The 25,041-nt window shown below is 41.8% G+C and overlaps 3 protein-coding genes across 5 annotated transcripts in view; 2 read left to right on the forward strand and 1 right to left on the reverse strand.

Moving 5' to 3' along the window:
* Window positions 1–6,459: 6,459 nt before the first annotated feature.
* psen2 (presenilin 2) lies at window positions 6,460–21,961 on the forward strand. The gene is made up of 11 exons (XM_031828702.1): window positions 6,460–6,617; window positions 6,968–7,134; window positions 7,559–7,779; window positions 8,616–8,757; window positions 8,976–9,043; window positions 11,884–12,104; window positions 12,722–12,820; window positions 13,448–13,516; window positions 17,424–17,555; window positions 17,854–17,969; window positions 20,043–21,961. Exons 2-11 carry the CDS (start codon window positions 7,006–7,008, stop codon window positions 20,196–20,198), a joined length of 1,353 nt encoding a protein of 450 aa, XP_031684562.1. The 5' UTR covers window positions 6,460–6,617; window positions 6,968–7,005; the 3' UTR covers window positions 20,199–21,961.
* LOC109889991 (protein dpy-30 homolog) lies at window positions 21,822–24,014 on the reverse strand. 2 transcript variants are annotated; one of them, XM_020481918.2, is made up of 5 exons: window positions 23,920–24,014; window positions 23,368–23,408; window positions 23,212–23,259; window positions 22,747–22,889; window positions 21,822–22,555 (listed from the first exon to the last, which is right to left on the reverse strand). In XM_020481918.2, the coding sequence occupies exons 1-5, from the start codon at window positions 23,927–23,929 to the stop codon at window positions 22,483–22,485; spliced, it is 315 nt and encodes a 104-aa protein (XP_020337507.1). In that variant the 5' UTR covers window positions 23,930–24,014; the 3' UTR covers window positions 21,822–22,482. The 2 variants fall into 2 exon arrangements, with proteins under 2 accessions (XP_020337507.1, XP_020337517.1); XM_020481928.2 differs by lacking the exon at window positions 23,920–24,014 and adding an exon at window positions 23,596–23,892.
* The window catches only part of LOC109889999 (spastin), a 32,257-nt gene continuing 31,205 nt past the window's right edge, over window positions 23,990–25,041 (forward strand). Inside the window, exon 1 of one of the 2 annotated variants that reach the window (XM_020481941.2) lies at window positions 23,990–24,555. In XM_020481941.2, the coding sequence (XP_020337530.2) occupies window positions 24,198–24,555 (358 nt within the window). In that variant the 5' untranslated portion in view covers window positions 23,990–24,197. The remainder of the gene's footprint in view (window positions 24,556–25,041) is intronic. The other variant, XM_031828696.1, reaches the window with a different exon arrangement.

Below are 25,041 nucleotides of genomic sequence, written 5' to 3' on the forward strand. Positions count from 1 at the left end.
AGACGTTGAACACTGCGAAGAACCTCTTCCATAGCCGTCCCCAGTTGCGCCAGCTGGTCATGGTGTTGACGAAGTAGGTATCCCTGTTCACTGACAGTTGCCAGGACCGGTGGTTAGTAAACCGGCGATGTTGAACGCCGGAGGGGAGGGGAGGAGTGGGAGTAGACGTGACACCTTGGTTCTCATGGTTGAGTGTTTGCTTTGCAATTCACTACACAGGAACTGCTGAATTGATCCTGAAATCATGTGAAATCACTGCAATTTAACACAGGCCAATTAACTTGGTGTGTGATTTTCAAGTTGACTGGTTACACCTGAGCTAATTTAGCATTGCTATTACAAAGGGGTGGACACTTATCCATCCAAGCTATTTCAGTTTGAATTTTTATTTATTTCCCCCCTTCAGTTGGAAGTTGTGGGGTAGGATGTGTAGATCAGTGGAGGCTCCTCAGAGGAGTTAGGGGAGTACCATCCTCAGTGAATTTCATAAAAATAGTGAAACATTAAGTTATTATTTTTAGATAAAACTAAATATATTCACATCACTAAATAAATAATAGATGAAAACACACTGTTTTGCAATGAAGGTCTACAGAAGCTTCAACAGCATTCTCTGGAGTAGCACCAAGCTACAGCTGGAGGACAGCTAGTTTTCATCCTCCTCTGGGTACATTGCAATGTTCCCTACATTTTTCAGCAAATTTCTTTTTTAATTTTTTTATATAGTTTTTTAATTTTACCCCTTTTTCTCCCCAATTTTGTGGTATCCAATTGTTGTAGTAGCTACTATCTTGTCTCATCGCTACAACTCCCATACGTGCTCGGGAGAGACGAAGGTTGAAAGTCACGCGTCCTCCGATACACAACCCAACCAAGCCGCACTGCTTCTTAACACAGCGCGCATCCAACCCGGAAGCCAGCCGCACCAATGCGCCGGAGGAAACACCGTGCACCTGGCCACCTTGGTTAGCACACACTGCGCCCAGCCCGCCACAGGAGTCGCTGGTGCGCGATGAGACAAGGACACCCCTACCGACCAAGCCCTCCCTAACCCGGGCGACGCTAGGCCAATTGTGCGTTGCCCCACGGACCTCCCGGTCGCGGCCGGTTACGACAGAGCCTGGGCGCGAACCCAGAGACTCTGATGGCACAGCTGGCGCTGCAGTACAGCGCCCTTAACCACTGCGCCACCCGGGAGACACTGAGCAAATTTCAGGTCTGCTGAGCACAACAGATTCTGTGTAACTTTCAGCGTGCGTTTACTGTGAACACTTAGGCTGTACCCACTTTAAGTTACAGTTTCAGACAGTGGTTAAGTAGGCTACTGTGGCTATTTGATCATGATGTAGACCTACCAGAGCGGCGTCTCATAAAAAAAAAAAAAATGCATCCCATAATATTTTAAGATGGAAACAGCTGTTCTATCCTTCAGCCTACAGTAGCAGCCAATGTGTGATGTTCAATGTAGGCCTATATTCTATGAAACTTTTTTTTAAAACATGCAGGTCTTGACATTAACCTGTGTATCAACTTTTTCTTCAGACAAGGAGGTGACTGAGAATGATGTTATTTGATGCAAGAAAGCACTTTACTAAATAAACTGCATTATTATTCCCATGCCATTATTACAGAAAATCTGACAAATTATGGATATGAACAAATGTGCACATGGCTACACGCATCTCTCACTTTGATCTGAAAACAAGCTAATCTACTCACGACCACTCATGCTGTAAACACAGTCCAGTTCAAAGTGAATGGCACAGATCCATATATGGCAATGGTCTATTTGTATATAGGCCCAATGCAGCTCTGATTGGTTGTGCCGCACCAGTCTGTAGAGTATGGGCTGAGTCATGTGTGTCAATAGAATCCTACTCCGATGCATTCTGCCTACAAGAAAATCTATTTCAAAGTTAGTTTTGCATACAAAGTCTTGAATAGTTTGTTGTGTTTCGGTATGTTGCATTGAAAGTAGCTAATATTACGTTGATTCAATCACAATTCCCACATTAACGGGAAACGTTGATAGAAAGTTGAGTGAACTTGTGCTTAACTGCGCATGGATGATATTTGGTATATTGACATCAATACAAAACCTAGGAGGCTCATGGTTCTCACCCGCTTCCATATACTTAAAAAGTAATTATGACAACTTACGGAGGACGTCCTCCAACCTATCAGAGCTCTTGTTGTCCACCCAATCAAAGAATGAATCTAGTACTGAAAGCATAAGCTACAGATAGCTAGCACTGCAGTGTATAAATGTGGTGAGTAGTTGACACAAAGAGAAAGGCAATAGTTAAATTAATGTTTTTAATGAAGGAGAAGCAAGAGAGAGAGCTTGCTATATATTTTTTACTTTCACTTATTTAGCCAACAAATGCAGCTAGCTAAACTCCACAAAAAAAGAAACGTCCCTTTTTCAGTACCCTGTCTTGCAAAGATAATTCGTAAAATTCAAAATAACTTCACAGATCTTCTTGTAAAGGGTTTAAACACTGTTTCCCATGCTTGTTCAATGACCCATAAACAATTAATGAACATGCGCCTGTGGAACGGTCGTTAAGACACTAACAGCTTACAGACGGTAGGCAATTGAGTTCACAGTTATGAAAACGTAATACATCAAAGAGGCCTTTCTACCGCCTCTGAAAACCACCAAAAGAAAGATGCCCAGGGTCCCTGCTCATCTGCGTGAACGTGCCTTAGGCATGCTGCAAAGAGACTTGAGGACTGCAGATGGGGCCAGGGCAATGAATTGCAATGTCTGTACTGTGAGACGCCTAAGACAGCGCTACAGGACGGACAGCTGATCGTCCTCGCAGTGGCAGACCACATGTAACAACACCTGCACAGGATCGGTACATCCGAACATCACACCTGCGGGACAGGTACAGGATGGCAACAACAGCTGCCCGAGTTACACCAGGAATGCACAATCCCTCCATCAGTGCAATGGGCTGAGAGAGGCTGGACTGAAGGCTTGTAGACCTGTAGTAAGGCAGGTCCTCACCAGACTTCACCGGCAACAACGTTGCCTATGGGCACAAACCCACCGTCCCTGGACCAGACAGGACTGGCAAAAGTGCTCTTCACTGATGAGTCACGGTTTTGTCTCACCAGATGGTGATGGTCGGATTCGCGTTTATCATCGAAGAAATTTGCGTTACACCGAGGCCTGTACTCTTGAGCGGGATTGATTTGGAGGTGGAGGTCCGTCAAGGTCTGGGGCGGTGTGTCACATCATCATCGGACTGAGCTTGTTGTCATTGCAGGCAATCTCAACGCTGTGCGTTACAGGGAAGACATCCTCCTCGCTCATGTAGTACCCTTCCTGCAGGCTCATCCTGACATGAACCTCCAGCATGACAATGCCACCAGCCATACTGCTCGTTCTGTGCATGATTTCCTGCAAGACAGGAACGTCAGTGTTCTGCCATGGCAAGCGAAGAGCCTAGATCTCAATCCTATTGAGCACGTCTGAGACCTGTTGGATCGGAGGGTGAGGGCTAGGGCCATTCCCCCCAGAAATGTCCGGGAACTTGCAGGTGACTTGGTGGAAGAGTGTAACATCTCACAGCAAGAACTAGCAAATCTGGTGCAGTCCATGAGGAGGAGATGCACTGAAGTATTTAATGCAGCTGGTGGCAACACCAGATACTGACTGTTACTTTTGATCCCCCCCTTTGTTCAGGGACACATTATTTCATTTCTGTTAGACACATGTCTGTGGAACTTGTTCACTTTATATCTCAGTTGTTGAATCTTGTTATGTTCATACACATTTTTACACATGTTAAGTTTGCTGAAAATAAATGCAGTTGACAGTGAGAGGACGTTTCTTTTTTTGCTGATTTTAGTTTCAAACATCCGGCTTAGAGAGGGATGCGATGTTAGCCATAGCCAGCTAGCTATCCAATACTGGAACTCTTCCATGTCAAGGTAAGCTTTTGGATGTATTAATTTATTGCCACCGGGGCCCACCAGTGTAACTTCTAAAATGCTTGCTGTACACTGTACTGTATGATTGCAGCTAGCTGGTTTACTAACGCGTTAGTTCTAGTAGCTATGTTGACTATGTGGGCTGTGTGTAGCAGTTAGAGGTTATGGTATGAAGGTTTGGAACGTTTTTTTCGCTTTGTCACAGACATCTTTTGTGTTGTGCACTTGAGTCCACAAGCGAAGGGAGAAGGTGAGAGGAGGATAACGTGTAAATGTGAGAAGGAATTATACAACAAGCAAAGGGATCATGCTGTTTGTATGGGGCTGCTATGAAAGTGAACTGTGTTTGCGGGTGATCGGGTGTATTCATTCCACCGATTCTGTTGATAAATGTTTCTTAAATGGAAGCGAACGAAACGGGGATAAACTTACCTGAATTTGTCCAATAGAAACTTTCGTTTGTAACTGTTTGGACTAGTGAGGCGAGCCTATTAGATGAGCTAAATGCCCTTTTATGCTCGCTTTCAAGGCAAGCAACACTGAAGCACGCATGAGAGCACCAGCCGTTCCGGATGACTGTGGGATCACGCTCTCGGTAGCCATGTGAGCAAGACCTTTAAGCAGGTCAACATTCACAATTAATCAAATGGCCACCTGGATTTTTTAAATTGACACGCCCCTCCTTTTGTTTTTACACTGCTGCTACTCGCTGTTCATTATCAATGCATAGTCACTCTACCCCTATCTACACGTACAAAATAACTCAACTAACCTCTACCCCCTGTATACTTGTATAGCCTCATTTTTGTGCTACTTTGTCCTTCTTGAACTGCATTGTTGGTTAAGGGCTGTGAGTAAGCATTTCACAGTAAGGTCTACACCGGTTGTATTCAGAACATGTGACAAATACCATTTGATTTGATGATTACACCCGAGTTCAGCTAGATGAAGCCAAGAGTGTGCAATGCGATATTGATTGTGTCACGGTCACCTTGATTACTAAAACATTTCATTCGTAGGCTAGGTTGTAGCAACCTCATGATGGGCATAGGGAAAATAAGAATTTAGTATTTCATTAGCAGTGGTGGGAAAAGTACACAATTGTCATACTTGAGTAAAAGTAAAGATACCTTTTGTAATGAACACAATGGGAGACAGAGAGCTGGTTTCAAGCCCAAGTGCAGCAGGTGTTTATTTGTAAAGGACCACAGGAGGAGGCAGGTAGCTGGGTCCAGGGGCAGGCAGAAGGTCGTACACAGGGGGTCCAACAAGGCAACAGTACAGGCAGGGAAAAAGCTATTAACGTTGTCCGGGAGATCAGGCAATAAGTGGATAACAGGAAATCTGATAGGCTAAAGTACAGGCAGGAAAATAGGCTTCGTTAGTGAGGCAGGCAAAAACTATCATACACGGGAGGATTAAATTACAGGAAACCCACCGCTCCAACTAGAAATGAGTCACAAAACAAACAATACCTCACAATAATGGGGTGCAAGGAACTGACCTAAATAATGTGTGAACAAGTGATCAGAATTCAGGTGATTGGAATCTGGAGCATTAGCTGCGTTCAGGGGATCTATGTGTTTGAGAGTGTGGGCTGGAAAGTGACAACGAAAGACACAATACAGAACATTCATAGACAATATCAGCTCAAGGTCAGAACTACATAAATAAAAAAATGGCATACGTAGCCCACATATCAATACATACAAACAAAATATCTAGGCCAAAATGGGAGAGGCTGTGTGATGTTGCTTTGTCTGTTTTTTTTTAACCATATTTGCTGTTCATTTGGGAAATATGAGATGGAAGGAAGTTCCATATAATACTGTATGCTTTCTTGACATTTTTCTGGATTTGGGGACTGTGGAAAAACCCCTGCTGGCATGTCTGGTGGGGTAAAGCTTGTGTGTCAGTGCTGTGTTGACTATGTAAACAAATTGTAATTTTCAGCACATTAATGTTTCTTATAAAAATAAGAGTTTCAGTCAGTCTCTCCTCAACTCTTAGCCGAGAGAGACTGGCCTGCATAGTATTTATATTAGCCCTCCAGTTACAGTGAAAAGTAAGACGTGCCTCTCTGTTCTGGGCCAGCTGCGGCTTAACTAGGTATTTCTTTGCAGCACTTGAGCGTGCAGGAATTGCTTTTTTTTAAAGTGTGGTGTCATAAAAACAGAGCGTCTCTTTACTATGGTCAGACCTCTCCCCATCTTTACAACCATTGAATCTACATGTTTTGACCATGACAGTTTACAATCTAAGGTAAAAACACCAAGTCATTGAATCTTCTCAACTTGTTCAACGGCTACATTTTTAATACAGGCTTTAAGGCAACAAAACATTTGAAAGGGTGTGTAGAATTTCTATAGACACTGTAAGATGAGTGGCTTATATTTGCAAGTTTCATAAACATATTTTTTATATATATTTTTACTTTTAACGTTCTTATATTTTTTTTGTATTTTCACAAAGCAAACGTATTTGAAGTCACAAGTTGTCTAGTGACGTTGCAGAAGCACGGATCACGTGGTCCACCAGGCATCAGCTGATGACTTCCTTGTTGCCGTTCTGCTTGTCGTCAGAGATAAGAGCAATTGCAGAAGTGCTCCCTTTCTTCCAAGAACGGACGCGGTGTCCTTGGTCTTGTTTATGTCAAATTGTGGATTAAGAAGGTACTTTGACACGTTTAATAACTCACTTTAGTATAGAACGTACAGATGTTTTATTATACTAATGCTCTTGCTAGCTAGCCAGCAAGCTAACTTTCAGTGATCTAACTACCAGACTGTCGTGCCATTGCGGTAAACCTCCTTTTAGCTAGCTACAGTAACGTTAGAGTATCCTGAAATGATGTAACGTTATGTAGTTTTAGGCTACGTTTTTCGATATCAACGTACTCGATAATCCAGTCAGTCCCTGCGGAACTATAATGATTGGGCGTCAGTAAAGTTGCAGTTTCAAATTTTTGTTTTTGGGGGGGGGGGTCAAATAACATCGCAAATTAATTTGTAAAATTTTGCAGCTGTGTCCCACTACTCTGCCGTCGCTAACATTCCATCCATGAGTACCTCGGACAGTGAAGAGGACTCCTACAATGAGAGGACAGCTCTGGTTGCATCCGAGATACCTTCTGTGCCATCTTACCAACAAGACCCTGACCAACCCCAGCCTGCAGACATGGAGCCCAGGGTAGGTGTCCTCTGCACTGTTGGGCAAATGCCCTTCCCAGAGCAGGGACACCTTAGAGCCATTGAATTGATCCATCTTAATTGGTCTTTGTGATTCCTTGTATCCCATCTCCTCACCTCATTTGCAAATGTATTGGAGGAGATGGTCCAAGGTCCCTCCCTGTACCCTCCCCAACGCATTTTGAGAAGTCGGCAAGGGGAGAGGATGCAAGGAATTTAGGATGACTTGAGAATGAGCCTTTGAATCAAATGTCCGCAAATCTTAGATAGTGGTGATTGTGATGAATATATATACTGTGGGTATCACAGCCGCTACATGCTATTTTCTGTAGAAACCTTCATAGTGCAATAATAAGACTATTATTCACACCATGTACTATTTCTATGTAATAAGCAATGCTAGAAAGTGCTCCATTACCTTGCAGCGCCGCACAGTGGCCCCAGAGCCTGCAGCTGAACCCCCCAGCCTGGACAGGAGTGCCGTGGAGCGGGAGCCCGTAGACCTGGAGGAAGAGGAGGAGCTCCCCCTCAAGTACGGCGCCAAGCATGTCATCATGCTGTTCGTCCCCGTCACCCTTTGCATGGTGGTCGTCGTTGCCACCATCAAGTCGGTCAGCTTCTACACTGAGAAGAACGGACAGCAGCTGTAAGTGTTTTTTTTCCCCCTTCCGTTTAGTAGCCTAGCTTAGGTTATCTTCTGAGGTATAAAACGGACGGAAGCGGGGAGGGGCTGCTACCTGGACCTGTCCAATAAGAATTGCACATTTTTGTGTTCCATTTCAAAACGTTTTCTGTTGTGTGCGCTAATGAACAAGACCCAGTGTAATATTAGAAGAGATGCTTCTTTGCGTGATAATATGAGATGAGCTGCTTCTATGCAGGACATTATGAGAAGAGGTGGTTCTCGCATATCTTTGACAGAACCTTAAGGGAACCTTTCCTGTGATTTGAGACTGACATGCTTAGAACTTAGTAGACACTAAAGTCTTTATAATCTTTGTATGTTACATGACAGGTTTTCCCACACTGTAGTAGAAGCTAAATCTATATCTATCTCGCTGGAACTAGGGCTAAATTAGGGTTGGCCTCCCTCTGGTCATGGGGAGCTACTGGGTGTGCAGGCTTTTGCTCCAGCCCTACTATACCAGCCTGAAATACAGAACCTGATTTTGTAGAATACGGTGTGTTCGAGTATGGCTGCAGCAAAATCCTGCAGGAGGGTAGCTAGCCAGTGATCTGAGAAGGAGGGTTGGCCACTCATGAGATAAATATTAGGTGTAGATAATATTAGGTTTAGAGTGAATTTGCTCCTAGATGCTGATCCAAGGTCAGTTCTGCATTTCTCCCACTAAAAGTTAAGGTTAGGATTGGGGGAGGGGAAGCTAATCGTAGATCTGTACCTAGGGGGAAACTATACCATGGAAGATAGCATTTGCGTCAGGCCGATTTTCATGATTGTTGATTTGACTCTGGCCCTGTTAGGATCTATACACCGTTCACAGAGGACACAGACACAGTGGGCGAGCGGCTGCTCAACTCAGTGCTCAACACCATCATCATGATCAGCGTCATCGTGGTCATGACCATCTTCTTGGTTGTACTCTACAAGTACCGCTGCTACAAGGTGAGACAGACCAAGAGTGTATTCGGTAATGTGAAACATTCTGAACATTGCAGATAGAATACCAGGGAATTGTGTCCGCTGTATTCATTCTGTCTGACAGGTAATCATATCTGTTGTTTTACAACCTACATTTCTATCTAAACGTTCTGTAATGTTATATCCTCCTGAACAGGCCCCAAGCTTGGAGTGCTATATTCTAATGCTCTGTGTCGTCCTAGTTCATTCACGGATGGCTCATCCTGTCCTCGCTGATGATGCTCTTCTGGTTCAGCTTCATGTACCTGGGGTGAGTGTACATCCCAGGAATTGTTTGTAGTCAGCCGCATGGTATCATGTTGCCTGGCTGTTGTGGTTGTTTCTCTGCACTATGGTTGTTTCAAGGAGAGAGCGGGACAGGAAGGCTATCTCATAATATATAGGCTCTTTATATGGGCTTAGTTCATGACTCTGGTCAAAGGTAGTGCACTATATAGGGAATAGGCTGTCACTTGTTTTACACCCCAACGCACCATATGCATTTGGGACAGTAGACTGGAAGTGCTTCTCTGCACTATGGTTATTCTGGGCTAGTTAAATTGTGTGTGTGGCCACACAATGCTTGCGTTATCCGGGGGCGTTATTGATACACACAGAAAGGGGAACTGATACTGCTGCTTCGTTGGAAGCAGAACTTGTTAATTAGAACCTAACAATACATATTTTCAGAGTTAAAAACTTGACGGACACTATGAAAGCTCAAACCAAGTATATTCTTCCCAGAGGGCCAATACAGCTGCATCGGACAAAGACATGTTTAGAATAATTGTGGTATATGAACCCCACTTTGGGTGTAGTCTCCTCCTTTTCACTAAACTTAGTTTCCTGTCTAGCAATAAAGATACAAAGTGATACTGGTAATAAACTTTTCTTTCTCCCTTAATGTGACCTGATCTGACCTCGACCCCCTTCATCACTAATCCAGGGCTCTCTCCCCTTGTCAATGCTGCCACGTGATTGTTTTCCCTGCACTCAGCACATTCCAAGCTTAATTGCACACGTATATACCTTCCTCCTACAGATAACCATTCACTTCTGGTGTTGACCCTCTAAATCTAAGCACTCAATTTCAATAGGATACTTGATAATTAACCCTATCCCAAGTTTATGAGTTAGTACCCAGAATCCATCAGTATTTTGATGCTACTTTTCTCTGTGATTATTCACAATTTTCCAAAAAATATTGCCTTAAAGCAATTTCTACCACACTAGTGTATTAAGTAACTTTGTTGGCTCTAACTTCTCCCCCCTCAGCTTTTGTTATTTAAAGAACTGTCCGACCGATCTGAAAGATCACCTTAGTCCCTGGGCCAGAGATTTAACTTAAACAGAACGCCACTGTCTTCACTTATAGTACCAGTCAAAAGTTTGGAAACACCTACTCATTCCAGGGTTTTTCTTTATTTGTACTATTTCTACATTTTGAATAATAGTGAAAACATTAAAACTATGATATAACACACATACAGTCATGTAGTAACCAAAAAAGTGTTAAACAAATCAAAATATGTTATATTTCAGATTCTTCAAAGTAGCCACCCTTTGCCTTGATGACCGCTTTGCACACTCTTGGCATTCTCTCAACCTGTAATGCATTTAAATTAGGTGTGCTTTGTTAAGTGAATTTGTGGAGTTTTTTTCCCCTTCTTAATGCATTTGAGCCATTTAGATGTGTTGTGACAAGATAAGGGTGGCATACAGAAGATAGCCCTATTTGGTAAAATACCAAGTTTATATTATGGCAAGAACAGCTCAAATAAGCAAAGAGACAGTCCATCATTACTTTAAGACATGAAGGTCAGTCAAGCCGGAGAATTTCAAGAACTTTGAACGTTTCTTCAAGTGCAGTTGCAAAAACCAGCTAGCGCTATGATAAACTGGCTCTCATGAGGGCCACCACAGGTAAGGAAGACCCAGAGTTACCTCTGCTGAAGAGGATAAGTTCATTATAGTTACCAGCATCAAATTGCAGCCCAAATAAATGCTTCAGAGTTCAAGTAACACAAATCTCAACATCAACTGTTCAGAGGAGATTTCTTGAATCAGGCCTTCATGGTCAAATTGCTTCAAAGAAACCACTACTAAAGGACACCACTAATAAGAAGACTTGCTTGAGCCAAGAAACATGAGCAATGGACATTAGGAAATGTCTGGAATGTCTGGAATCTGGAAATCTGTCCAGATTTGATATTTTTGGTTCCAACTGCTGTGTCTTTGTGAGAAGCAGAGTAGGTGAACGGATGATCTCCGCATGTGTGGTTCCCACCGTGAAGCATGTGGGGGTGCTTTGCTGGTGACACTGTCTGTGATTTATTTAGAATGCAAGGCACAATTAACCAGCATGGCTACCACAGCATTCTGCAGAGATACGCCATCCCATCTGGTTTGGGCTTAGTGGGACTATCATTAGTTTTTCAACAGGACAATGACCCAACACACCTCCAGGCTGTGTAAGGGCTATTTGACCAAGAAGGAGAGTGATGGAGTGCTGCATCAGATGACATGGCCTCCACAATCACCCAACCTCAACCCAATTGAGATGGTTTGGGATGAGTTGGAGCGCAAAGTGATGGAAAAGCTGCCAACAAGTGCTTTACATATGTGGGAACTCCTTCAAGACTGTTGGAAAAGCATTCCTCATGAAGTTGGTTGAGAGAATGCCAAAAGTGTGCAAAGGGTGGCTACTAAGAATCTAAAACACAAAGGATATATTTTTATTTGTGTAACGCTTTTTTTGGTCACTACTTGATTCCATATGTGTTATATCATAGTTTTGTCTTCACTATTATTCTACAATGTAGAAAATAGTAAAAAATTAAGATAAAACTTTGAGTAGGTGTGTTCTAAACTTTTGACTGGTACTTTACATCCAAAGCAGCATTCTAATTACTCAGTTCACACTCTGGATCTCATCATCTCAACAGTTTAATGTGAATTCCTCATCCTAAAAGATAGGACAGATGAAAGGAAGGGTATTCATCTGTCCTACTCGGATCACTATGGATGAAGGATATGAGGTGAGGAAAGGAAAGGAAGCCACTACTGATCATTAAGATACATCCCTGGTTGGGTCTCTCTCCTCCTATCCAGGGAGGTATTTAAAACCTACAACTTGGCCATGGATTACCCAACAGTAGCCATGATCATCTGGAACTTTGGTGTGGTAGGAATGATCTGTATACACTGGAAGGGGCCTCTGCAGCTGCAGCAGGCCTACCTCATCGCCATTTCGGCCCTCATGGCCCTGGTGTTCATCAAGTACCTGCCCGAGTGGTCCGCCTGGGTCATTCTGGGAGCCATCTCCGTCTACGGTGAGTAGGAGGGCTCAGAGTACATATTGCTGTTGGTTTATACTGTCTGGCATCGTCCGGAAACAACCCCTAGCAATTTAGTCTCTAGTCTAGACACTGAGGTGATTTGAAACAATTGGATAGATATAAGGGCCTTGAATAGATAATAATTTCCACTTAGCATATCCCTAGACAAGGTGGAGGTTCCATCTTTTGTCTAGAAATGTAGAAGATTTGAAAGTATTGGTGTTGCAGGGTCCTTGGATGGGTATAAATTCCAACTAGCCTATCCCAGTGTAAGGTGAATGTACTATCCTATTCCGTATACCTATCTAATCCTTTCAGATATTTGTGAATAGCCAAGAGGGGTAGAGACTACAGGTTGTTTCTGGATGGGCCCTTTGATTTAATGGTATAGGTGTTAAATTGACGCTTCTTTTGAACTGTGATGGTAGACCTTTTATCATGCTGCTGTACAGACCTCGACTATTAGCTGAGCACCATCTATCAAAAGGCGTGCAATTTCATCATGTATAAATGTTGCAATCATTCTTCTAGTAGTTCAGTGCTTTTTTTTTTTTTTTTTTTTTTTGCTCATTCAGAAATTCCTGTGTCATGCTACTGTCCTTTGTTTGCAGATTTGGTTGCGGTCTTGTGCCCTAAAGGTCCTCTCAGGATGCTTGTAGAGACCGCACAGGAGCGTAACGAGCCCATCTTCCCTGCTCTCATATATTCATGTAAGTACAAGGTTTTGTACACTGGGGCACACCGTAGCAAACTGTTTTGCAACAGAAAGTGTATCTTGTTAAACAAGTTCAGGGTGTGTATTCTCTTCAAATGGAACAAAGAGACCTACCTGATTTGTCCAATAAATTCATTTCATTTTTTGTTGCAAAAATGTTTTGCTACCATAAGAGCGTTTTCTTCATTTTTACAATTCTATTACATTTTTTAATGTTGGTCGCTTTTATTTGTCTTATTATTTTTTGTTGTATTTTTTTAATCACTCTATTCCCCCTGAGACACCCTCGAGAGTGTGGTCACGGCCACAGTCTGCCATTATCATTTGGAGTAAGTTAGGGTTACGCGCTTTGCTTAAGGGCACATAATGAACACGACCCAACTCTGAAGGAATAGGCATCATGCAAAGCAGTGGCTCCTTGTCTTGGTGCACAGGGGGCCCTTATGTGTATTTGTTTTAGTTCAATTCAGATTTGACCAAAATGTCTGTTCGGTTCCTTTGAGTTGGTTCTCGAGCCTTTGGTATGGTTCGTAATTTCCTTCCATAAGGATGCCTTTCGACCAAAATGACGAGTCTTGCAGAATTGCTCAAGTTTACTAATAGGACTTTAATTTATGTTTAGCTGCCATGATATGGATGGTTGGGATGGCCAACCCAGCAAGACATGCAGAGCCCACAAATCAAGATACAGGTATGTTTTGTCTCATTTCTGCTTATAACCCTTTGGCTTTAACAATGCTCAGTTTGTTCCTAGTCTCAACTATATATATATATATATATATACAGTGCCTTGCAAAGTATTCACCCCCCTTGGCGTTTTTCCTATTTTGTTTCATTTACAACATGTAATTTAAATGGATTTTTATTTGGATTTCATGTAATGGACATACACAAAATAGTCCAAATTGGTGAAGTGAAATGGAAAAAAATACCTTGTTTACAAAAAAAAAAACGGAAAAGTGGTGCGTGCGTATGTATTCACACCCGTTGCTATGAAACCCCAATAAGATCTGGTGCAACCAATTACCTTCAGAAGTCACATAATTAGTTAGATTGCACACAGGTGACTTTATTTAACTAATTATGTGACTTCTGAAGGTAATTGGTGACACTTAGATTGCACACAGGTGGACTTTATTTAAGTGTCACATGATCTGTGTATATATACACCTGTTCTGAAAGGCCCCAGAGTCTTCAACACCACGCCCCAGAGTTCTCCACCAAGCAAGCACCACCATGAAGAACAGGGAGCTCTCCAAACAGGTCAGGGACGAAGTTGTGGAGAACTACAGATCATGGTTGGGTTATAAAAAAAAAAAAGAATATCCCAAACTTTGAACATCCCACAGAGCACCATTTAAATCCATTATTAAATAATGGAAAGAATATGGCACTACAACAAAACCTGACGAGAGGGCTGCCCACCAACTCATGGACCAGGCAAGGAGGGCAATAATCAGAGAGGCAACAAAGAGACCAAAGATAACCCTGAAGGATCTGCAAAGGTCCACAGTGGAGATTGGAGTATCGGTCCATAGGACCACTTTAAGCTGTACACTCCACAGAGCTGGGCTTTACGGAAGAGTGGCCAGAAAAAAAATTAGCAAAAATGTTTGGTGTTCGCCAAAAGGCATGTGGGAGACTCCCCAAACATATGGAAGAAGGTACTCTGGTCAAATGAGACTAAAATTGAGCTTTTTTTTTGCCATCAAGGAAAACTCTATGTCTGGCGCAAACCCAACACTTCTCATCACCCCGAGAATACCATCTCCACAGTGAAGCGTGGTGGTGGCAGCATCATGCTGTGGGGATGTTTTTCATCGGCAGGGACTGGGAAACTGGTCAGAATTAAAGGAATGATGGATGGCGCTAAATACAGGGAAATTCTTGAGGGAAACCTGTTTGTCTTCCAGAGATTTGAGACTGGGAGTGAGGTTCACCTACCAGCAGGACAATGACCCTAAGAATACTGTTAAAGCAACACTTGAGTGGTTTAAGGGGAAACATTTAAATGTCTTGGAATGGCCTAGTCAAAGCCCAGACCTCAATCCAATTGAGAATCTGTGGTATGACTTGAAGATTGCTGTACACCAGCGGAATCCATCCAACTTGAAGGAGATGGGGCAATTTTGCCTTGAAGAATGGGCAAAGATTCCAATTGCAAGTTGTGCCAAGCTTATAGAGACATACCCCAAGAGAGTTGCAGCTGTAATTGCTGTAAAAGGTGGCTCTACAAAGTATTAACTTTGGGGGGGTGAATAGTTATGCACGCTCAAGTTCTGTTTTTGTTGTCTTGTTTTGTTTCACAATAAAATATATTTTGCATCTTTAAAGTGGTATGCATGTTGTTTAAATCAAATGACACAACCCCCCCCCCCCCCCCCCCCCCAAAAAAAAATACTTTCGCAAGCCTATGTGGGTGTACAGTTGAAGTCGGAAGTTTACAAACACTTAGGTTGGAGTCATTAAAACTCGTATCTCAACCACTCCCCAAATTTCTTGCTAACAAACTATAGTTTTGGCAAGTCTGTTAGGACATCTACTTTGTTCAAATTTTCCAATTGTTTACAGGCAGATTATTTCAATTATAATTCACTGTATCACAATTCCAGGGGGTCAGAAGTTCACAAACACTAAGTTGACTGTGCCTTTTAAACAGCTTGGAAAATTACAGAAAATGATTTCATGGCTTTAGAAGCTTCTGAAAGGCTAATTTGATATAATTTGAGTCAATTGGAGGTGTACCTGTGGATGTATTTCAAGGCCTACCTTCAAACTCAGTGCCTCTTTGCTTGACATCATGGGAAAATCAACAGAAATCAGCCAAGACCTCAGAAAATAATTGTAGACCTCCACAAGTCTGGTTCATCCTTGGGAGCAATTTCCAAACACCTGAAGGTACCATGTTCATCTGTACAAGCAGTAGTACGTATAAACACCATGGGACCACGCAGCCATCATACCACTGAGGAAGGAGATGTGTTCTGTCTCCAAGAGATTAATGTACTTTGGTGCGAAAAGTGCAAATCAATCCCAGAACAACAGCAAAGGACCTTGTGAAGATGCTGGAGGAAACGGGTACAAAAGTATCTATATCCACTGTAAAACGAGTCCTATATCGACATAACCTGAAAGGCCGCTCAGCAAGGAAGAAGCCACTGCTCCAAAACCACCATTTAAAATAAGCCAGACTACGGTTTGCAACTGCACATGGGGACGAAGGTTGTACTTTTTTGAGAAATGTCCTCTGGTCTGATGAAACAAAAATATAACTTTTTGGTCATAATGACTATCATTATGTTTGGAGGAAAAAGGGGGAGGCTTGCAAGCTGAAGAACACCATCCCAATCATGAAGCACTGGTGTGGCAGCATCATGTTGTGGGGGTGCTTTGCTGCAGGAGGGACTGGTGCACTTCACAAAATAGATGGCATCATAAGGGGGGGAAATGTTGCTTCAATATATCCACATCATCTTAAGACATCAGTCAGGAAGTTAAAGCTTGGTCGCAAATGGGTCTTCCAAATGGACAATGACCCCAAGCATACTTCCAAAGTTGTTCCAAAGGACAACAAAGTCGAGGTATTGGAGTGGCCATCACAAAGCCCTGAACTCAATCCTATAGAAAATTTGTGGGCAGAACTGAAAAAGCGTTTGTGAGTAAGGAGGCCTACAAACCTGACTCAGTTACACCAGTTCTGTCAGGAGGAATGGGCCAAAATTCACCCAACTTATTGTGGGAAGCTTGTGGAAGGCTACCAGGAACATTTGACCCAAGTAAAAGCTGAAATAAATAATTATCTCTACTATTATTCTGACATTTCACATTCTTAAATTAAAGTGGTGATCGTAACTGACATTGAAAGTGAATATATTGAAAGTCAATAAATAAAAAGAGTTCTTAACAGGGCGTGTTTTTTTACCCTCGCGGTACAGTACATTTTTACTAGGATTAAATGTCAGGAATTGTGAAACTGAGTTTTTAAATGTATTTGGCTAAGATGTATTGTATGTATGTATGCATGTATGTATGTACAGTTGAAGTCGGAAGTTTGCATACACCTTAGCTAAATACATTTAAACTCAGTTTTTCACCATTCCTGATTTCTTTTGATTTTCCCATGATGTCAAGCAAAGAGGCGCTGAGTTTGAAGGTAGGCCTTGAAATACATCTACATGTACACCTCCAATTGACTCAAATTATATCAATTAGTCTATCAGAAGCTTCTAAAGCCATGACATAATTTTCAGGAATTTTCCAAGCTGTTTAAAGGCACAGTTAACTTAGTGTATGTAAACTTCTGACCCACTAGATACAGTGAAATAATCTGTCTGAACAATTGTTGGAAAAATTCCTTGTTTCATGCTCAAAGTAGATGTCCCAACCAACTTGCCAAAACTATAGTTGAATTAACAAGAAATTTGGGGAGTGGGTGAAAAACAGGTTTTAATGACTCCAACCTAAGTGTATGTAAACTTCCGACTTCAAGTGTGTGTGTGGTTTCACATTAATGTTTTTGGGATGAGTGCACTTGTAGATTTGAATGCAGAACAGATTTGAATGATTGACTTAAAATAAATAAACTTTTGCCATTTAAGGTTCCTCAGATGAAGAGGCACATCGGAGTGAGGGCAGCGCCCTGGCGAGGGACTGGGTGGAGCCAGAGACTCAAGTGTCCTCAGGGATGAACAGGTCCTACTCAACCGAGGACGACCTAGACGAGGAAGACAGTGAGTACTTTCTGAATCCTAAATCAACCACTAGCCCCTACCCCTTAGGCACAGGATCTGAAAGGATCGGATAGGTGTAAGCAATGATGGTGAACATTACACCAAACGTATCAGCCATTTGCCATTTCTAGCCAATCCTTTCAGATCTCAACAAATGTATAGGGGCTATGGTTCTAGGTAATGATTGGGGATTGGACGAACATCTCCCATGGCAAAAAAAAATGTCCTCAATTATTTTTAGAATTTTGTAATAAATGTGGTTTCTTATGGACATGCTGTCTTGTGGTATAATCTGCAGGAGGAGTCAAGCTGGGACTGGGGGACTTCATCTTCTACAGTGTGCTGGTGGGGAAGGCTGCTGCCACCGGAGGAGACTGGAACACCACGCTGGCCTGCTTCGTGGCCATTCTCATAGTGAGTGTTGCAGTCAGAAAAACAAAGTGTTGGAGAAGAAAGTAAAAGAGCTTTTTTTACATGGCACATAATGCAAACATTTAAGTTCCTTGCTCAGAACATGAGAACATATGAAAGCTGGTGGTTCCTTTTAACATGAGTCTTCAATATTCCCAGGTAAGAAGTTTTAGGTTGTGGTTATTATAGGACTATTTCTCTCTATACCATTTGTATTTCATATATCTTTGACTATTGGATGTTCTTATAGGCACTTTAGTATTGCCAGTGTAACCGTGTAGCTTCCGTCCCTCTCCTCGCCCCTACCTGGGCTCAAACCAAGAACACATCGACAACAGCCACCCTCGAAGCATTGTTACCCATCACTCCACAAAAGGGGAACAACTACTTCAAAGTCTCAGAGCGAGTGACGTCACCGATTGAAATGCTATTCGTGCGCAACCCGCTAACTAGCTAGCCATTTCACATCGGTTACGCCAGCCTAATCTCGGGAGTTGATAGGCTTGAAGTCATAAACAGCTCAATGCTTGAAGCACAGCGAAGAGCTGCTGGCAAACGCACGAAGGTGCTGTTTGAATGAATGCTTACGAGCCTGTTGCTGCCTACCACCGCTCAGTCAGACTGCTCTATCAAATCATAGACTTAATTATAACATATTAACACACAGAATTACGAGCCTTAGGTCATTAATATGGTCAAATCCGGAAACTATCATTTCGAAAACAAAAGGTTTATTCTTTCAGTGAAATACGGAACCTTTCCGTTTTTTTATCTAACGGGTGGCATCCCTAAGTCTAAATATTGCTGTTACATTGTACAACCTTCAATGTTATGTCATAATTATGTACAAGTCTGGCAAATTAATTACGGTCTTTGTTAGGAATAAATGGTCTTCACACAGTTCGCAACGAGCCAGGCGGCCCAAACTGCTGCATATACCCTGACTGCTTGCATGGAACGCAAGAGAAGTGACACAATTTCCCTAGTTAAAAGAAATTCATGTTAGCAGGCAATATTAACTAAATATGCAGGTTTAAAAATATATACTTGTGTTTTGATTTTAAAGAAAGGCATTGATGTTTATGGTTAGGTACACATTGGTGCAACGACAGTGCTTTTTTCGCGAATGTGCTTGTTAAATCATCACCAGTTTGGCAAAGTTGGCTGTGATTCGATGAGAAATTAACAGGCACCGCATCAATTATATGCAACGCAGGATACGCTAGATAACTACACATGGTTGATGATATTACTAGTTTAACTAGTAATTGTTAAGATTGTTTTTTATAAGATAAGTTTAATGCTAGCTAGCAACTTACTTTGGCTTCTTGCTGCAGTCGCGTAACAAGTAGTCAGCCTGCCACGCAGGCTCCTCGTGGAGTGCAATGTAAGGCAGATGGTTAGAGCGTTGGACTAGTAACCGGAAGGTTGCTAGATCGAATCCCCGAGCTGATAGATTTTTAACTTGTCGTTCTGCCTCTGAACAAGGCAGTTAACCCACCATTGCTAGGCCGTCATTGAAAATAAGAATGTGTTCTTAACTGACTTGCCTAGTTAAATAAAGGGGAAAAAATGAAATAAATCGGCCACAATCGGTGTCCAAAAATGCCGATTACCGATTGTTATGAAAACTTGAAATTGGCCCTAATTAATCGGTCGACCTCTAGGGTGTACTGCATTATTATGCATACTGGATGGATTGGTTACCTTATTCTACACTCCAAGCGTTCTATCCCATGAGTCTGGGAGTGAACGTATAGGCCTAGGTGATGCTGTTGGTTCATTGATTGTGCAGGGTGGGTTAAAGAGTTAGCCTACAATTATAGTGAATAACTTTATTAATTTTTTCCAATTGTATTTATGTATGTTTAACTGTTCAGTTGCATGTCTGAACGAATGTTCATGATAAGCAGACTCATAGTAAACTAGAAAGATAGTTCCAGCAGAAACTTTGGAATGGGTGTTGATTGCTAGCCTATTTAGTGTGGTGGCTAAGCTGAGAGAGCCCAAAAAAGTGCATGAAGTGGCCCATTTATGGATTTGAAATGTTCTTTAATGAGTCCCTGTGTCTCACAGGGACTCTGCCTCACTCTTCTGCTGCTGGCCATATTCAAGAAGGCCCTCCCAGCTCTCCCTATCTCCATCACCTTCGGCCTGGTCTTCTACTTCTCTACAGACAACCTGGTTCGCCCCTTTATGGACAACCTCGCTGCCCACCAGTTCTACATCTGACTTCCCATCTGGGGGTCAATGGAACGCACAACAATTTTTTCCCCACGCCTGTTCTCGTGTTTTCCACCAATGGTAGTCTGTAAGCAAGGATTTGATTGGGGGGGACTATAATGCTTTTTAATCAGATTGTGTATATTTTGCTAACAGGTCACCACAAATGAGGGTAAAATACGTCTAGGATTATTTCATGTGGTAGATGTACAGTAATACATTGATACCACACGGGTGTATCGGTCTGTCTCAGTTCTTATTTTACAGATATAGGACGGCGTCAAGTTGTTTCTTCTCATTAGATAGGTCAATGTCGATAAAATGCTGGTCAGAAACAGGACATTGTGAATTATCAGGAGAAATCACATTTGTTATTACGCACTATAGATCAATTTGAATTAGGCATTTATGTTCCACTCAACCAACTTTGGGTTATTTTGAGGATAACTTGACACTCCAACTTCAATAGAGCACAAGTGAAGTGGTAACTGCAGTGATCCATTCATATCAATTACCCCTCAAACATCTGCACAAGGCTACTGGTTTTTAAAGGGGCAGTGCCGTCTGAAACTTGATTTTCCATTTTGAGTTCAAAATAACACTCAAATTGTGAAAATGATAATGCTGCCTTTCTTAGTGTAAGAGTAAAAAAATATATATTAAAAAGTACACCTGGAATTTCAGCCTGTTCAGGTGGGATGGAGTTTTTGGCCCACAGCATGACATCACAATCTGATCTGATTATTCTGACCAATAACCCCGTTCACAAAAATGGTTCGTTCCTACAGACGGTGAATCCTGTGGCTTGCTATATAAAGCAGGCAGACAGGCATTGAGGTCACTGAGGGTATTTGGTGTTATTTTCATTAAATAAACAGTAATTTATTAGACACAGTGATTTAAAAATTACATTAAGACTGCATGGGAGCTTTAATGTCTTGAGAAAGCGGAAACCCAAAAAGTCAAATATATTTTAGGGCTTCACTTTGAGTGTAGTTTTTACTTGATAAATGAGGTATCAAGATTCCAACCCCCTATTGCCCTTCTGTAAATAAGTGAATTAAATAAATAGAACAAGCTTAGATTAAAAGGAAAGTTTTGTTTGAGGCACTCTGATTTTCAACAATTGATTCAATCTTGTATGACTTTGTAGGAAATAATTTAACTTGACACTTTTTATTTTCTAATAGTAAAAAAAAAAAATCCAAATAGAAGTCAAAGCGTACTCCAGTTTGCTAATTGCTGCCGAGTTGCCATGTATTGTGAAGAAGGGTGCCAAATGGTGTAGGGTGATGTTGCCCATAGATGCTGATCTTGGATCAGTTTAGCATTTCCCCACTAATGATTTAGTTTAGGATTGGGGAGAGAGGATGATGCTAGATCTGTACTTAGGGGAAACATTATCCCGGAGTGCTCAAACAAACATGAAGCATGCTGGTCCCAATTAGCCTGAAATCCAAACTGATGTTTTCTGTTTATCAGTTTGTATTGCAGTCTAGGTTCTAACTGCTCACTGAAGACAAACTTGGTGGTAGTGTGAAAAAGTAAAATACTGGTCTGCTGTTTGGAGTGCATTTACATGCAATGAGTGTGTAGTCTTTATATTGAAAATATATATTTTATAGAATGTAATAATGGTGTAACATTTTATTTATCTTAATACACTTAAATGATGTTCTCGATGGATTTTCTTTTTTTGTTGTACTTTTTTTCATTGTGGTGTGCAATAAAGTGGTACATCTGCTAAATTAATTCCAAGAGCAGAAATCTAACAATGGATGAAAGGGTGATTCTAAAATTACAGATCAGGGTTATTTATCACCAACTTCCCTGTTTGTTGTATTTCTCATGATAATTAGAATTAGAATGAGTTTGGGGCATCAGATTGACCCTTTTATCAAAGGGGTTCATCACCAGCTCTGTAGCTCAACTAGTGGTAGAATAAAACATGGCACTAGAATGATACGTGTGTCATTTGGCAATATCAAAACATGACATTGTTAATTAAAACACAAATGTTTCCTCTTGTAAGCATTTTGGTAAATGAACTGAATCTGGAATATTTTGCCACGAAGGGGACCATGATGCAAGGGAACTTGAGGTGCAACGTAGTTGGTGTCTTTTGTATATATTAGTTTACCTCTGACATTTGTCCTAAAAGAGTACCATATTTCCCTGCAGCACCATCTTTATTCTGGTTTAAAAAACTGCAAACATAACCAATGACAGAAACAACCATTTCCTTGATTTTAAACAGATGGGCTCAAAGTGCACATTTCCATCCGTCTGGAGCTTAATTTCGATCTTCAAACTGTGATTTGTTCTTGAGAAGGAAGGCTGCTAAGAATTCAATAGGATTTGCAGGTCTGAAAGAGAAGACAAAATGGACAAAAGCACATCTTCAAAGTCTGGTCGCTTGAAAGTTACTTGAAACCCAAATGTGCTTCCCTTTTCATAGTACTGCCTGTTCTACACATTTTTTCCAAATAAATTTCCAAGCATGTCAAGCAGAAATGTGAAAAAAATCAGAGCCCCTGCACAGACATTTTCAACATACCTTTCCTTGGCCAGCACAGATAAGCCTTGAAGAAGAATGGGCACCACTGTCTGATCCAAATATGCCCTCGTGGGGAGAGACTGCAGATCCACCTTCTGTTTGGAGACCTTCTCTGTGTTGGCTTTCTCGTTTTCCACTATTCTCTACATAATGAGGTGGTGAAAGAGGAAGCAGAGATACAGAAATATCAACAGTTACCACTATCCATGCATGTAAGCGTCTTTAAAAAAAGTGTACTCGGAATTGCAATCTCATGCAATGTATCCTAACCAATTTGTACCAAAATGTATAGGCTTCACACATTAGTGCATGCTGTTAGAGAGCTGTGCATACATTGCTTATTCAGTAGACAATCATGGTTACCATAACTAACATAATGCAGTGTGATGTTTGAGTCTTTGAAATGGACCCCGTTTCATGGACATGCTTTTCTGAAAGGCACAATAATCGTATAGATTGTCATACCTGGATGTTGTCCGTCAGTCCATATTCAGAATGGGGGTTTTCAGCTGTCTAAAAAGGAGCAGAAATATATATTTATTTCAAATGTGTCTATCAAACACGCCATTTCAATGAAGAGAACCGCTTAAAATCCCTAACTACATCTGTATTAAGACTTACTGGAGTGTGCACCTCCATAGATTGGTCTGCGTCCGTGTGATCTGAGAGAAACATACATTAACGTCAGCTACCTACATTCTAGGCAATAGGAAAAGGATAGTCAGTCAGTTAACGTAAAAGTCTTTAGAATCATTCAGAGACAGATCAGCAACAATATCAAAATGTCAACAACCGCAAGGACGGTGGTCCTGTCATCGTTTAACTAGAACGTAAAATAAACACACTTACTCCAGATTAAGTTCAGGTAGATAACGACATAGGAGTACCATCCATTCCTACAAGCCAAAGAAGGTACCCTACAGGCAGGCTAGCTACAGTAATGTCGAATGAATATATGAATTCAAGTGGCGGGTAAACTAACGTTACTTTAGCTCGTTGGCTAGTTAACGTTATGTTAGCAACGACCTTCCACCGTGAACCAATGACTGTTACCGACAGAACAGACTGGATTAAACAAATTGTTGGGGTATACGAAAATATTTCAAGCTAAATGTATCGCTACAACTGTAATAGAACGTAAAAGTGCCGATAAACGAACAACATTTCACTTACCGTCCGCCATGTTTGTTGTTAGTATTTACGCAATGTGCGTGGTTTCTACGTAACATCTTGTTTGCAGTTACGTACTGTCTATGATAGGACAAGACTGAGCGTGCCCCTCCTCTCTTACCCTTTTGTTCGTTTGGTAACCGCCCCGTCCAATTTTATCAACATTTGGACCACCATGTCGGACAATATGTGGCAACTGTAGACGCTGCAAAGGTTGAGAGGCAACCCAAGCAAAAGGCAAGACCGTTATGTTATGGATACGATAGCGAGCCATCGGGTGAATGAGTTCTCCGGGAGGAAGAGGCAGCAGAAAGAAGCGAGGCCCTGCAGGGTCCCCGCCCGACGGAGGGGCCACCTGCGACCAGGTGTCACTACATAAACGAAATTTGTATTACTTCTCATACCCACTGCTGGCGTTGTTTGCAGTGCTCCGTGTCCTCGTATTGCATTTTGGCGAACTCTTCGCCTGGCTGTGCGAGCGGATGTCTCGTGCTATGGCTGCGAGACCCAAACAACGGGCAGCAGACGAGCATGCGAACAAGGTGTGCGAGCAGGACATCGGCGAGCAGATCCGAAACCACCACAAACAAGCATTCGAGTACATCTCAGTGGCTCTGAGAATTGACGAGGATGACAAAGGTATGTTTTCAGTGTAGTGTGACTGCTATTTGCAGCAGCACCACTGACTGTTGTGTAGCTGGGTTTAACAGCAGTTGTCAAGTTAACAACTGTTATAAACCCATGTGTGGATAATGCAAACAAAGATACTACTGTCAATACAGATTGAAACAAAACCGGTTAAATTTAACTAGGCCTATTGATTCAAACTCAGGCTCTGTACCCAAACAGCAACGCAATGGAGCATGTAAAAAATATTGCTGTATTCTAAATGCTAACGAGGAAGTAAAAAAGAGAGAGGTCAGTTGACTTACTGGTTCAAGTTGTAATTTTCTGCATGATAAAAGGTGTGGTGCAGAAGTGTTGATCCTATGATATCTTGTGTATTTATGGGCCTTTCCGTAGAAACCGCCACATAGTTTTTATGTCATCATGCAGACAGAGAGAACAGTTGTTCTGTCAATGACATTGTCTGCAATCACATAGTGATATTAGCTTATTGGACTA

The sequence above is a fragment of the Oncorhynchus kisutch genome, linkage group LG1 (genome assembly GCF_002021735.2).
Source record: "Oncorhynchus kisutch isolate 150728-3 linkage group LG1, Okis_V2, whole genome shotgun sequence".
NCBI classification, from domain to species: domain Eukaryota; kingdom Metazoa; phylum Chordata; class Actinopteri; order Salmoniformes; family Salmonidae; genus Oncorhynchus; species Oncorhynchus kisutch.

Coding starts and splice junctions, on each gene's coding strand:
- psen2 (XM_031828702.1), top strand. CDS start 7,006: ATGAGTACCTCGGACAGTGAAGAGGACTCCTACAATGAGAGGACAGCT. Junction 9,044..11,883: donor TTCAGCTTCATGTACCTGGG/GTGAGTGTACAT, acceptor CCTCCTATCCAG/GGAGGTATTTAAAACCTACA. Junction 13,517..17,423: donor GCCCACAAATCAAGATACAG/GTATGTTTTGTC, acceptor TTGCCATTTAAG/GTTCCTCAGATGAAGAGGCA.
- LOC109889991 (XM_020481918.2), bottom strand. Junction 23,260..23,367: donor CTATGGAGGTGCACACTCCA/GTAAGTCTTAAT, acceptor GCTCCTTTTTAG/ACAGCTGAAAACCCCCATTC. Junction 22,890..23,211: donor GACTGACGGACAACATCCAG/GTATGACAATCT, acceptor CTCATTATGTAG/AGAATAGTGGAAAACGAGAA.